This window comes from Desmodus rotundus, chromosome 5 (genome assembly GCF_022682495.2).
Source record: "Desmodus rotundus isolate HL8 chromosome 5, HLdesRot8A.1, whole genome shotgun sequence".
Lineage (NCBI taxonomy): Eukaryota > Metazoa > Chordata > Mammalia > Chiroptera > Phyllostomidae > Desmodus > Desmodus rotundus.
This window is the reverse complement of record NC_071391.1, coordinates 8,790,360-8,804,339: the sequence shown is the minus strand read 5'-3', so window position 1 is coordinate 8,804,339 and position 13,980 is coordinate 8,790,360. Positions and strand designations below refer to the sequence as shown.

The 13,980-nt window shown below is 39.9% G+C and overlaps 1 protein-coding gene across 1 annotated transcript; it reads left to right on the top strand.

Annotated features, from left to right (window-relative positions):
* The first annotated feature begins 203 nt into the window (after positions 1-203).
* On the top strand, positions 204-10,200 carry LOC112317353 (oocyte-secreted protein 2-like). The gene is made up of 4 exons (XM_024574472.3): positions 204-345; positions 7,337-7,515; positions 8,756-8,859; positions 10,086-10,200. The coding sequence occupies exons 1-4, from the start codon at positions 270-272 to the stop codon at positions 10,198-10,200; spliced, it is 474 nt and encodes a 157-aa protein (XP_024430240.2). The 5' UTR covers positions 204-269.
* Positions 10,201-13,980: the final 3,780 nt, after the last annotated feature.

The following is a 13,980-nucleotide window of genomic DNA, read 5'->3' as shown; positions in this document are numbered from 1 at the left end:
TGCCAACCTCCCAGGTGACTTAAATAGGCCTCTCACGCAGACACAGAGGTCAAACAGCACTTTTTGCTTGATATGCCTCTCTTAACTCCAGTGTTTGGGAAATCAGGAGAGTCTCAGCTTGTAGGAGGTTGATACTATAAGCAAACCCCATGGATTATCCAAATAAGTAGGAAAATAAAGGCAGCTGAGCATGGGAGGCCATATAAAGTCACTTAAGCCAGTTACCCCTTCCTATTTCCTGAGAAGCCCTGTGTGGAGGGTCTGCCAAGATGGAGGTCTCTGTGGCTTTAGAGGTCTTGCTTCTCCTTGCTGCTTCGATGTGGCCTTGCACTAACAACATGTATGGTAAATGCCCAGTTTCAGAGAATGCATCCTTGGAGGGGTTACTCCTAATGTTGGCTTCCCACCTAGGCATTCTCCTCTCTGCGAAATCTGATCTTTCAATTTGCTAGAAGAGAAATATTTTACACCAACTAGACTTGAGTCAGTATGTTGAGGACACATTTTCTCTTTTTACCTAAATGCCTGAGGTTTTTCTTTTTCTTTTGTTGCGGTCTTCTCTCTATCTTGATCTTCATTTGCAGGTTCCTCAGAAATAGTCCTTGGCTCTATGTGTCTGTCTGTGTTTTCAAACCCACAGCCAGTTACAACACAATTGCTTGTGTTGTATTGTAATATACTTGGTTGTATCTTAACTGAACTTCCTACTTCCAGACTCTTAATATTTCCCTTGGGGATGATATTGCTCTATTGTTCTTTTTTTAAAGTATATTTCATTGATTATGCTATTACAGTTGTCCCATTTTTGTCTCCCCTTTATTCCCCTCCACCCTGCATCCTCCCTCCTACCTGCATTCCTCCCCTCCCCCTTAGTTCATGTCCATGGATTGTACATACAAGTTCTTTGGCCTCTCCATTTCCTATACTATTCTTAACCTCCCCCTGTTTATTTTGTACCTACCATTTATGCTTCTTATTCCCGCTACCCTTTCCCCCATTCCCTCCCCTCCTGCTCCCTGCTGATAACCCTCCACGTGGTCTTCATTTCTGTGATTCTGTTCCTGTTCTAGTTGTTTGCTTAGTTTTTGGGTTTTTTTTTTTTTAGGTTCAGTTGTTGATAGTTGTTTGCTGTTGCTATACTGTTCATATTTTTGATTATCTTCTTTTTCTTAGATAAGTCTCTTTAACATTTCATATAATTAGGGTCTGGTAATGATGAATTCTTTTAACTTGACCTTCTCTGGGAAGCAGTTTATCTGCCCTTCCATTCTAAATGATAGCTTTTCTGGATAGAATAATCTTGGGTCCTTGCCTTTCATGACTTGGAATACTTCTTTCCAGCCCCTTCTTGCCTGAAATGTTTCTTTTGAGAAATCAGCTGATAGTCTTATGGGAACTCCTTTGTAGGTAACTCGTTTTCTCTGGCTGCTTTTAAGATTCTCTTCATGAGGGAATGAAGAGAGGGAACAATGCTGCTTGCTTGGATCTTAGTGATTTTCAGTCACTTCCCCCACTACCCACAGGCAAATTGGGCCCTTCTGGTGCTGATTCCTGGGTAAGTGGGCTTGTATATGTTCTAGGACCCTGGGAGTCTCTCCAATGAACTCTTCTGTAAGGCTAGGAGTTTCTCCCACCACTGCAACACCCACAGATTTTTACAGCCAGAGGTTTTGAGGCTTTATTTTCCCACACTGGAAGCCTAGGTTGTGTGGTCTGTCTGGGTCTCCTGTTGTTCCTTCTGGTTTATCTGCACACAAATGTGGTACCGCCTAGTCCTCCAGTGGCCACCTTGCCATGAGTCATCTCTGCCCTGGCTTCCCATCTCTGCCCCTCCTACCAGTCTGGATGAATGTTTCTTCTTTAACTCCTTGGTTGTCAGACTTTCATACAGTTTGATTTTCTGTGAGTTCTGGTTGTTTTTTTGTTTTTAAATTTGTTATTGTCCTTCTTTTGGTTGTGCGAGGAGGCAAAGTGTATCTACCTATGCCTCCATCTTGTCAGGGAGTCTTATTCTTTTAAAATACTGTCTGAACTTCACTCATGTCTGAATCATGAATGGCTTTGCAAAGCCAAGAAGGTAAAACTAAATCAATATCTGGTCTGTCCATAAGCTGATTCCAATACTTTTCTGTTTTATCTGGAATATTTTCTTGTGCATGTGTGTGTATGTGTGTTTTGCATATGCTTTCCAGCTTCAGGGCCTGACTAAATATCAACCACTCTAAGGCAGTATTTCAATATTATTTTTTGTGTTCTTTGTGTTTTTAGAAGATCACTTATACATGTATGTTTCCTCCTGTTTTCAGTGGGTCATTTTTGTGTGGAATGACATGTGGATTTTTTTTGTAAAGGCTACATCACATTTTCCAACTGCCCAGTGCATGGGAGACACAGAACAGATCCTCTACATGTTCTTATGACAAGCTACGTCTCCCTGAGGTCCTGTGAATAGGACTGATGATTTTCTAAAATTTATTTTTCAAAAAATTTATTTTAAAATTTCAATTGACATATAAAATTACATTGGTTTTAGATGTATAACATAGTGATTAGACATTTATACGAGTTATGAGGTGATGACCCGATAAGTCTGGTACCCATCTGATGCCACACAGTTATTGCAGTATTGTTGACTATATTCCCCACGCTGTACCTTGCATTCCCATGACTGCTTTTTTAACACTAGCAATTTGTGATTCTTAATCCCTTCACCTTTTTCACCCATCCCTCACCCATCCTCCCACCTGGTGACCACCAATTTGTTCTCCGTATCTACAAGTTTTTTCTATTTTGTTTGTGTATTTTGTTGTTGTTTTTTTACATTACACATGTAAGTGAAATTATGTGGTATTTGTCTTTCTCTGTCTGACTTATTTCACTTAGTATAATACCCTCTAGGTCCATATATGTTGTTGCAAATGGTAAGATTCCATTATCTTTTATGGCTGAGTAATATTCCATTGTGTATATTTACCACATCTTGTAAATTTCTTCTTTATCCGTTTGGACTGTAAACCCTTTGTTAGTAAGGACCTCATCTAGTTCCTGATCTTTCCATTGTATCCAAGATGAATCTTTCAGAATCCTAGAATGCCACAGCTCACATGTAGCAGTTCATTATTATTGACATTTCAAACATTTCAGCTAGGCACATCTGGAGAAAGGACAGTGACTCGTGAGTCAAGGGAGAATCATGGTGATCTTGGGTGGGGTGAGTGGGACGTTCAGGCCTGGCTCTGGTACATGATGCTTGGGTGCCAGGAAGATTCTGCTCCAGTTAATGTATGGAGCAGCTATGCATGTTCCTCAGGCTTTTTCTCAACTCATTTCTCAGCTATTTGAGACAACCTCAGAATGTCAAATGGAAACTTGACTCTAATATTAGTATGAAAGGAAGTAGTGAAGCCAGAAGTATGGACTTCCTGTATGTCCATGCCCGCTTATCCTTCTGAATCCATTTTTTAAAAAAATTTTTTTGTTGTTCAATTACAGTTGTCCCCATTTTCCCCCATTACTCTCCCCTGCCCTCCCCTCCCCCCCCCACCTTCTGCCTTCAATCCCACCCCCTATTGTCTTTTTCCATGGGTCCTTTATACATGTTCCTTGACTTGACCCTTCTCCTTCTTTCCCCACTGTCCCCACCCCTCTCCCCACCCCTCTGGTCACTGTCAGTTTGTTCTTTATTTCCATGTTTCTGGTTCTGCTTTGCTTGCTTGTTTTGTTGATTAGGTTCCACTTATAGCTGAGATCATGAGGTAGGAACTCCTACCCTTTGTGACAGAATGGATGGAACTGGAGAGTATTATGCTAAGTGAAATAAGCCAGGTGGTAAAAGACAAACACCATATAAATCCATTTTAAATCCAAATTGTTGAAACCTTTTTTCCTTTAGAAGGAATCATCTCAATTATCTTATCTGGGTGATATTAGACTAACATTTCACACACATGGAGAGAGGTGATTCGGAGCTTACAATCACTGATGTAGAACACCTGCCTTCTCCAATCCCACTTTTCCCCCATAACATCTCCCTGAATTTTCTCCTTTTCTTGATGATGATTAACTTTAAAGGCCATGAACTTCCAGGCTCCAGTTGTGTTGAGTTTTAACTAGTAATTGGGTGTGTACAGAATTCAAGCCCTGTCCAGCCTGCTGGTAAAAGTCTGCCTCCCTAAAGGTTGGATTGCTAGTCAGGCTTTCCCCTCCCCTTTCTTAAATGGTAAGGTGAAAGTTCAATATGAGATAGGTATGGCTATTTAAGAACAGTCTGGTTGCTTGGAAATTAAAAAAAAAATGTTTATCTCTCATTTGAACTTTGTCTCAATAGGTATGTACGTTTTGTATCATGACTTCTACCTCACAATTGTTTTCATATGTATCTGTTTATATGTATGACTAATTTATTGTCCATGACACATGGAATTTGATGATATGAATGTATCACAGTTTTTGTCTTCATTCTGCTGTTGGTCATTTGGCCTGGAGCATTGTGTTCATTTACATTGGTTATTATTGCTGATATATTTGCAATTCATTTATTGAAATTATTTTTTGTCTTCCCTTTTCATTGGCTTTTATTTTAACATTTTTCCACTTTTTTTCAATCACAATCCACATTTTATATCATTCTATATCAGTTTCAGATGCACAGCTAAGCAGCCAGAAAAACATGCTCCCCAGAGTGGTCCCCCCTGCTTCCCCAAGCACACAGCTGGCCTCATACGTAGTTATCATCACGGCATTATCGACCACCTTCCCCACGCTGCACGCTACATCTCTGCAACTATACCGTAACTCCCAATTTGTATTACTTAATCCCTTCACCCTGTTCACTCAGCCTCTGAACGCCCCTCCCCACCAACAACTGTTAGTGAGATCTCTGTATGTGTGAGTCTGTTTCTATTTTGTCTGCTTATTTTGTTCACTGGAGTCCACATATGAGATCATATGGTATTTGTACTTGTCGTTCTGACTTATTTCACCTAGCATAATACCCTTTATGTTCATCCGTGCCATCACAAAAGGTATGACTTCACCCTTTTATATAGCCGAGGAGTATTCCATTGTGTAAATGTACCACAACTTTTTATCCACTAACTTATTGATGGGCACTTGGGCTGCTTCCAATTTTGGCTGTTGTAAATAATGCTTCAGTGAACATAAGGGTGCATATATTCTTCTGAATTAGTGTTTCAGATTTCTTAGGATATATGCCCAGTATGGGAAATCGTTCCAAACATGGGAAATGTGGCCCAGCCCCCATTCAGAAAAGCCAGTGGGGAGCGAGGTTCTGTGGGCAGGACCCACGCTGACGGATAGGTTCTCCCATGGGGAATCGGGCCTTCATTGTACCTAGACCGCTATAAGACTTGCTTTTGCTAAAACTCCCTCACCCTGAATTGAGGCAGCAAAAGTTTACTGAATATCTTTAAAGTAACTTCCTAAAATCTATGCTGAATCTTTCATGGACCAGTGTAACCAGCTTAACCAGTTTTCCCTTTACATCTGCAAATATCCTTCCTCTTTTATGTAATTAGCAACACCCTCTCCTTTGTTTTCTGTAACTGCCTAAAGCAAACCTGTGCATAGTAAGTAAATAGGGACCATCCTCAATGTAATGTGCCCAGAAAAGCAATAAAAGCCCATCAAGGCAAGGGTTGGGGTGCTCTCCTTTTGAGTGAGTGGCCTTGCCATCCCTTTTCCTCCATAGGACTCGGTAGTAGTCCGTGTGTATTTGTCTATTGCCGCCACAACACAGGATCCTGCAGGCCGGTGGAATCATTGGATTGGAAGGCAGTTCCATTTTAAATTTTTTGAGAAACCTCCCTACTGTTTTCCACAGTGGCTGCACCAACCTGCACTCCCACCAACAGGGTTCCTTTTGTCCACATCCTCATCAGCATGGTTGGTTTGTTGATTTGTGGATGATGGCCTTTCTGACAGGTGTGAGGTGGTGTGTCGCTGTAGTTTTGATTTGCACATCCCTGATGATTAGCGATGGTGAGCAATTTTTCATATGTCTCTTGGCCATCTGTCCATCTGCTTTTAATAGAAAAAAGATTTACAAAATCATAATTATCTCCTTCAGGTGTTAGTGTGGCAAGACAAATTATGTCCAAAGTATTCGTTGACTTAGTTCCTATAGAAGATAGACAAGTGTCTCTTTTTCTCCCTCTTTGTTTTTTCTACTTTTTAAAAATAAATAGAATAAATATTATTAGAAATTTTTACAGCCAAAGCCAGCTTTTCTCTTTTATTCTGTGTGGAAATTTTTGCTTTGATGTATTTATTTCTGCAGCGATATGCTATTTTCTAGTCTGTTTATTCCCCATTTATTCACCTTTCTCTTGGTCAATATTTTGGTTGTTGTAGATTATTTTCCTCTTTCAAATAATTCTTTGATATATTCTCCTGTATGTCTTATTGTTTACATCTTTATTCTTTTGTTTCTTTTGGCTTTTTGTCTTTACTTTTTCTTGCCTTCTATATTGTTTCAAAATTTTTAATTTTTGTCCTTCATTATGTTTCATTCTCCAATTTGGAAGTACAGCTATCTAATTTAAGGTTGCTTTTTTTCTCTGTTACTTATTATGCATTTAAAAATAATTCTAAAGCTGACAAATGTTTGTTTCCTTTCTCAGCAATAGAAAGACCTATGAACTCTAACTCTGGTTGATGCCTGTCCGGAACACGAAATCAGACTCCAGCACACTTTTACCTCTTCCAGAGGAGAAACACATCCATTAGAAATAGTGATTATTATGAACGTACTAAAGATTTCAGTGTAGAGAATAAGAATGGGTTTTACATGAAAAAAATTTCTGGAATTTTCATCCCTGACTTTCATCTCTCTCTAAACTATTTCGCATTGTTTCTGGTTCTGGCTACTCTAGATGTGGCTTCTACTAATACCACACTCTTTGTCCTTCTTCCTCTTTAAAATATTTCTGGGAATACACCACTCCTTTGCCAAAGCGCTGCAATTCATTTCTGTCCCTTATGTGTAGTCCTGAAAATATCACTCTCTTTGGAACCTAATTTCTTTAAGAGGAGGGCGCTCTACAATTATGGTGCTTCTTCTTCTGATGTGTGAATTTTCTTCCCTGTGAAATTACTGAAATGTAATTATTTGGGGATATAATTGGGTAGGTATTTTAGAAAATAATGGTAATACAAAAATCCTTTCTATACTATAAGCTGTGTTTGCCTTTTACTGATCAATTCATGATCAGTTGATTATCTTTTATTTATTACAAACGTCAGAACTGAATATCCTGTGAAGGCTTCTTTAAGATAAATACACATCTGACACTTTGTCTTGTGATTCTTTCTGTAGTGAAAGTGGCTTGTTCTCTGGACTGGATGATGGTCCAAGTTGTCCCACATACTTACAGTGGGCATCAGTATATACTGGCTGAGGAATTACACCTGGGGTCGGGCTGCCCTGCGACTCGGATAGAAACATATGCGTATCATTTTGTATATCTCGTTTCGGACTGCGGCATCAGGGCACAGGTGAGACTAGTGATTGTTCGTAAAAACAATTTAGAAACACTTTTTCAGACCTTTATGCCTGGTGCAAAAATTGGGTTGTTTTTTTTTTTAAGGTTTTGTTTACTTATTTTTAGAGAGAGGGGAAGGGAGGGAGAATGAGGGGGAGAGAAACACCAATGTATCTCTCACACGCCCCCTATCTGGGGCCTGGCCCACAACCCAGGCATGTGCCCCAACCAGGAGTTGAAATGGCGACCCTCTGGTTCACAGGCTGGCATCCAATCTACTGAGCCACAGCAGCCAGGGCTAAAATTGTTTTTTAAGAACAAATTTTGCTCCTGCTTATAATGATTTATGAATAGATAACAACACAGTCCCCACTTACCATGTAATGAACATGGGCCACGTATGTGCACAGGGCCTAGTAACACAGACTAACAGACTGGAAGGGAACTGACCTTAGGTTATCTTCAGGCTACTGTTGTATTTCACTACAGCTTGGCAGACAGTTTTAAATTTCAGTGAAAGCTCCTAAAGCAGAAAGTCCCCGGTCCCGGGCCGGTTTATCATATTCAACCTTATGTCATTTGAACCTGCCCACGTTCTATGAGGACATGGGTCAATATGCGGAGTAGATTTTCACTGGAATAAAATCTGTCAGCTATTTTGCTGGCACAAATCAACTGCATTGTTATCTTGACATGTTATTTTTTAAAACAGACTTTCAAATTTAAACACTGTGTGGTCATACTACAAAAATATTTCATGCCAATTACTAATGATAACAGTCATCTGTGAATAAGGTCTTGTCTCTCCTTTGGAAAGACGGGAACTGGAGCTTCGGAAGGTGCTTTAAAAATGGGCCCCGGGGAAGCATGGCCGGTTGGTGATAGTTTAGAGGCCAAACCAGGATGGTCATCCTCCAGAGCTTATGCTTTGAACCACTCTATTATTTGACCTCCGCATTATCTTTCTCAAAAGAACGGTGGAAAACCTTTTCCATAATAAATCAAAAAGGGGGCTCTAAGTGGCAGTTTAAGTCACTTCTAAGTACTATTCAGATTTTTCCCCTAGACACTTTAAATCCACTCTCCCAGATAACAATCTCTTCTGTCCCAGCGGGTTGTCAGAGGTTTGTAGTTTTCTAAAAGTGAAAATAGCCATTTCTGTGAGCTTGAATGATTTCTACTTCCTGTTCCTATGTGTACATGCCTCCTCTCCCACTAGAAATACCTTCTACTTAAACTCTGTGCTCTCCTAGGTTGTTTCAGAGAATATTCTCCTCTTGCGAAGTGAGCTGTACTATAACCCAAGGGATCTACATTGCCATCGCCAAACAATCCCTCTGCAGTGTTCTACCTCCAGGTGAGTCTGACAGCTCAGGCCCCTTTGCAATGCCTGCACTTCACCTTATCAGGCAGTTCTACGGAGGCATGCATTTCCGAGACTGTCTGCTTCACCCATCAGCCTATCTCCAAACACACACTAAATTAGCGTTACACACATATTTGAATGAATACTCTTGTATTTTGTAAATACAATAACCATTTTAGAATCAACACATAGGGCATCTGGAGGAACTAGGCTATTTTGTAGTAACTGAACTACAAAGCACAGTCATTAAATACGCAGAGTCACTTAGTAAGTGAAAGAATCGAGCATGATATTATCTTTCAAAGCTTTCTCCATCATACTATCTTCTGATACATTTCCGTGTTAGGAGAGTGAATAGCTAAACATTTAAGAGAAAAGCAGTTTTTCATTTTAATACCAAGTCACAGAGATACATGAGAGGAAGAGCTTATCAGCCTAACAATTGAATGTACTTGGCTTGCAGTTTGTGAAAGTGACACATTGAACCCTAAAAGGGCCCACATTGAACTTTGAGACCAGTGGAATGGTATCCTGGTAGACTTGGACCACCTCAGTGAAATATGTACATTGAGTGTTATAAATTTGAATGGCAAATCTGGAAACCACCTGAAAACCACAGGAGAATTCTAACCTTGTTTCATATGTGAAAATAGTTGACACCAAAATGAGAATTTGGAGCTCAGAGCTAATGTGCCATATCTTTTAGCATAATCCGAGTACTACTGGGGGGAGGAGGAGAGAATTTTTTTTAACTGTGGTAAAACATACACGAAATGGCTAAAATGGTAAATTTTATCTTAAGTTTATAATTTAGTGGCATTAAGCACACTCACATTGTTGAATGCCTCTGATCTTCCCTGTATCTCACTTTGATAGGGCAAAACGGAGGCCGGGGGGTTCAGCACTACACACACACACACACACACACGCGCGCGCGCGCAGCAATGGGTCAGATGAAGTTCTGACAGTTTTTATTTGCCATTCTTAGGGTCTGTTTGTCTAGTCTGGGCACTTCAGTATCCTGCTAACGCAGGCATCATGTCACCCTCCTCCAGGAGGTGCAGGTCCTGTTCTGCGCTGCCAAAACACCAAACCGAAAGTGACCATGGTGTTAAAAAGTGATGAAAACAAAAAATAACCTGGCTCCAAGGTTAGCCTCAGAAAGACCCGGTGCCAAGCACGGGAACACTATCTGCTTTCTGTTTTTCTTTCTTTAGGAAGTCAGTGTGGCTTACACCAGTTTCGGCAGATGACATAAGATTGGACCCCAGTCCCTTTATCGCTGACTTCAAGGCAACGCCAGAAGAGTTAGGATTACTATGTTCTGATTAAACTGACTCCCTCCTTAAGGAAAAGTGAAGACTTAAAATTGACATCATGAATTTTGCTGGAAAACATGGGGGTTTATTTTGTACAAAAAATAACTGCTATAAATCTTTCCTTAGGTATCTTGATCCTTAAAAGAACCTTCATTCAGTGATGGTCCTGATTCAGTAAAGGTTTATTTTTAAACAGGATTATTTACCAGGGGTATGGCTTATTAATTTTATGTTAACTATTTGGTACTTGATATTACCCATTTAAATTCTGTTTTCTGTTCCATATATTAATTTAGCAATATGTCCTCAATGACAATAGTTTGATCTATTTGATATGAACCTCTGAAAATTATTATGAGTATTTTTTTTAGTAAGAATAAAAAATAGAGATAGGTATGTAAATGTGCCAGACACTAAAATTTGTACAGAATTTAAAATTAAATATACTAACTCCCAGGAGACATAAAGTCTTTTCATGTGAGGATGCTTTAACTCGGGTGTGGTTTCCTAATTAATCAGTAAAGCTGAGTCTTAAAAATAATGTCCATCATGTTTAAGTAATTATTGCAGGAGAAATAAAATCTACATCCTAGAATTTAAGAACCACTCCCTTCACTGAGACTTGATGCCAGAGTGTCCTTTCTTCCTGACACGACTCTTCCGTGCTTGAAATAATCGATGGGGTGAGATGGTCAAGCATCGCATCGCCCTGACAGGTAAGAGCAATTCATTACACGATGCCTATCGCCAGCTGTGTGTGCTGTCTTCTTTCCACCACGGAGGAAGTCTGCCCAATAATACACCAAAAAAAATTCACTTCTGACTTTGGGGATATTTCTTATATTCAATGGCTTACTGATATGTACATTTTGGGTGCTACATAATTTATGAAACAAATTTTGCTAAGATAGTTTTCATAAAGTTTCTTTAAAAGATTTTATTTATTTATTTTGAGAGGAGAAGGGAGGGAGAAAGAGAAGGAGAAAAACATCAATGTGTGGTTGCCTGTCACATGCCCCCAACGGGGGACCTGGCCCACGACCCAGGCATGTGCCCTGACTGGGAATTGAACCAGCGACCCTTTGGTTTGCAGGACCACGCTCAATCCACTGAGCTACATCAGCCGGGGCTCATTGAGGTTTTTTTAAAGATTTTATTTATTAATTTTTAGAGAGGAAGGAAGGGAGGGAGAAAGAGTGGGAGAGAAACATCACTATGTGGTTGCCTCTCATGCACCCCCCCTACCCAGAGCCTGGCTGCAACCCAGGCATGTGCCCTGACTGAGAATTAAACTGGCGACCTTTTGGTTCACAGGCCCACCCTCAATCCACTCAGCTATATTAGCCAGGACTCATTCAGCTTTAAAAATAATTTAACGTGCTGCTACCTTGTGTTCAATAAAATGTTGCTTATGTCTATTTACTTCTCAGAGAATTTAAACATTGCCATAATGGACACATCCTTTGGCAGTTAAGACACAGGTAAGGGTGACATCTCTGGAAGGCTTAAAATGAATGTCAGACAATACCACCAACTTAAATAAGTTGTGACAACTTATTTAATCCTAACAATCTGAAGAGTTATCCATTACTGTTAAAGATCTTAGTTGCTGAGAACTTTATATTCCTCTGCCACTGAAAAACTGTTTTCTAAGGTGGATACTATGAGCTTAAACTTACAAATGAGGTAACTGAAGTCTTAGAGTTTTAGTAATTTCCTTGCACAGCTCTTTCTACAGTTCTAAATTTAAAACAAGTATGCTCAAAGGAGTACTTTTTTTCACTTTGTGGAGAGCAGGACCAATAAAATGGCATTGGTCCAATCAAGATAGGAAATGGCATTGGTTCAATCAAGATAGGATAAAGTAGAGTCACTCATGTCAACCAGGAAGGCTGTCAGTCAGCCATACCACTTTGGTTCAAGAGGTAAACTACCTAAGTCAGAGCAGACACATCTGACAAGGAGGCACACCTAAGATATCGGCACACATGATCAGAACAGCCATGTCTGCAGAGCAGAACCACCCACAGATAGGCTCCTGGGCAAATTCCCCATTTGCCATCAGGGGTGCCCAGACACTTAACAAAAGACCCAGAATGGTGGAGTGCACCACGTTCAAGGTAAGACTGAGGCAGGTTCCAGACCACTGCCGAGTCAGCTGAGCTCCACACACCAGAGTGCAAATAGCCAAGGCGGAGTGGGGAGGGGACAGTGAGGATAGGGGATTACAGGAACTACTATAAAGGACACAAGGACAAAATCAAGGGGGAGGGTGGAGGTAGGGGAGGGAGGTGGGACAGGCTGGGGTGGGGTGGAGGGATGGGGAGAAAAGGCAGACAACTGTAATTGAATAACAATAAAAATTTAAAAAAATAAATAACCTTTCCTAATTCTGTTTTTTTTTTTTTTGTATTTGTGTTTAGGCATCCTCTCTCTTCTGAGGTCAGCTTAGAAATTAAGATATTTGTTTAATTTGTTCATTTCCCCCATGATGTTTTATAAACTATTATTTACTGACCACTTCTCATCCTCCAGTTTGCTGGTGCTACTCATGGCAGTTTGTGTCCTCATTTTCTTTATTATATTTTTCATGACTCAGTTAATATTTATATGGGTCTGATTTTTCTGTGGATTTTATGGTATTTTCCTTCCAGTGCAACTTTGTATAAGAGAAGGATCACTAATTCAGTACATTTTTTGTTTAATATTTAGTGTTTTAGTTGTTAGGAATAGTGTAAGTGCCCAAACCTTTATGAAGTGCTATTAATGAAATTGTGGAGGAGTGATATTTGTCCATTTTTAAAAGAACTTTCTACTCACCTTCTTCGCTTACTGCTATTCCCATTGGGAGATGTTAGTGACTGGGTCAGACTTTTGCCTCTGTAGCTTCTTCCCCCCATGCCTACTTCACATGGTACAGAAATACAACATCTCTCTCTCTCCAGGAAAAAGATTTCCATGTTTTCAGATTGATGTTGTGTCTCTTACAGAGTGTTAGTGTGTGGCTGTGTATTAAACCTAACTTACGGTTTACTTTGTTCTATTCTGTGGGAGGGAGATATTGTAGTTTAATTTCCTGCTGACATTTTTTTTTCTCTGAATGTTTCTACTGGAATTGATATGAGGCGTCGTATAACCCTAGGGCCTTGGGTTTTTAATTCTGATCTTTACCTTGCTGGAATTATGCATAGCCGTCTCTGTCTCAGCCATGTGGTGCAAAGCAAACTGCTTCAGTTCAAGAGAGGTAGGTTTGTTTAAGTGAGCGATAATTCCCATGGTCTGCCGCCTTCCTCTGGGCTTTGAGGTCACCCCTGACTCTTGAGATTGGAAAGAAACACCTATGCAGTAATAGTGGCTTGTGGGGTTCCTGGAATAACAGATGGTATGAAAGCTAGAGATGGAATGGAGGCTGGAAAAGAATTCTCATGTAAAACATGCAAGAGGAAAGAGTGCACTTCATGCTAAGAGCACACATTTTTTATAATTCTAAGAAAGAATTAAATTGTTATTTTCTTGTAACTTGTCACTTTCTAACTATATACCCAGGAAAAACCCCCACCAATTCCGTTTCGATTTTTGGTAACTGTAAAGTGAAACTGTTTTCATTCATTTCTGATGTTTGTGTAAGGACTCTGTATATAACACTTTAGCACAGTAATAATCAGTGAATTAATATTATTGGTGATGATCATGATGATAATAGAAAGGGATGGAAGGAGAGGCAGGTGATGAGCCTCTTCTTGGAGACTGATGTTTTATTTTTCAGGCAACTTCCTCAACCGCTAGCTCTGCA

Bases quoted from the DNA above. Each gene is read 5' to 3' on its own strand.
- LOC112317353 (XM_024574472.3), top strand. From the start codon at position 270: ATGGAGGTCTCTGTGGCTTTAGAGGTCTTGCTTCTCCTTGCTGCTTCG. The intron at 346-7,336 runs GTAAATGCCCAG...TTCTTTCTGTAG, and splicing joins TTGCACTAACAACATGTATG to TGAAAGTGGCTTGTTCTCTG. The intron at 7,516-8,755 runs GTGAGACTAGTG...GTGCTCTCCTAG, and splicing joins ACTGCGGCATCAGGGCACAG to GTTGTTTCAGAGAATATTCT.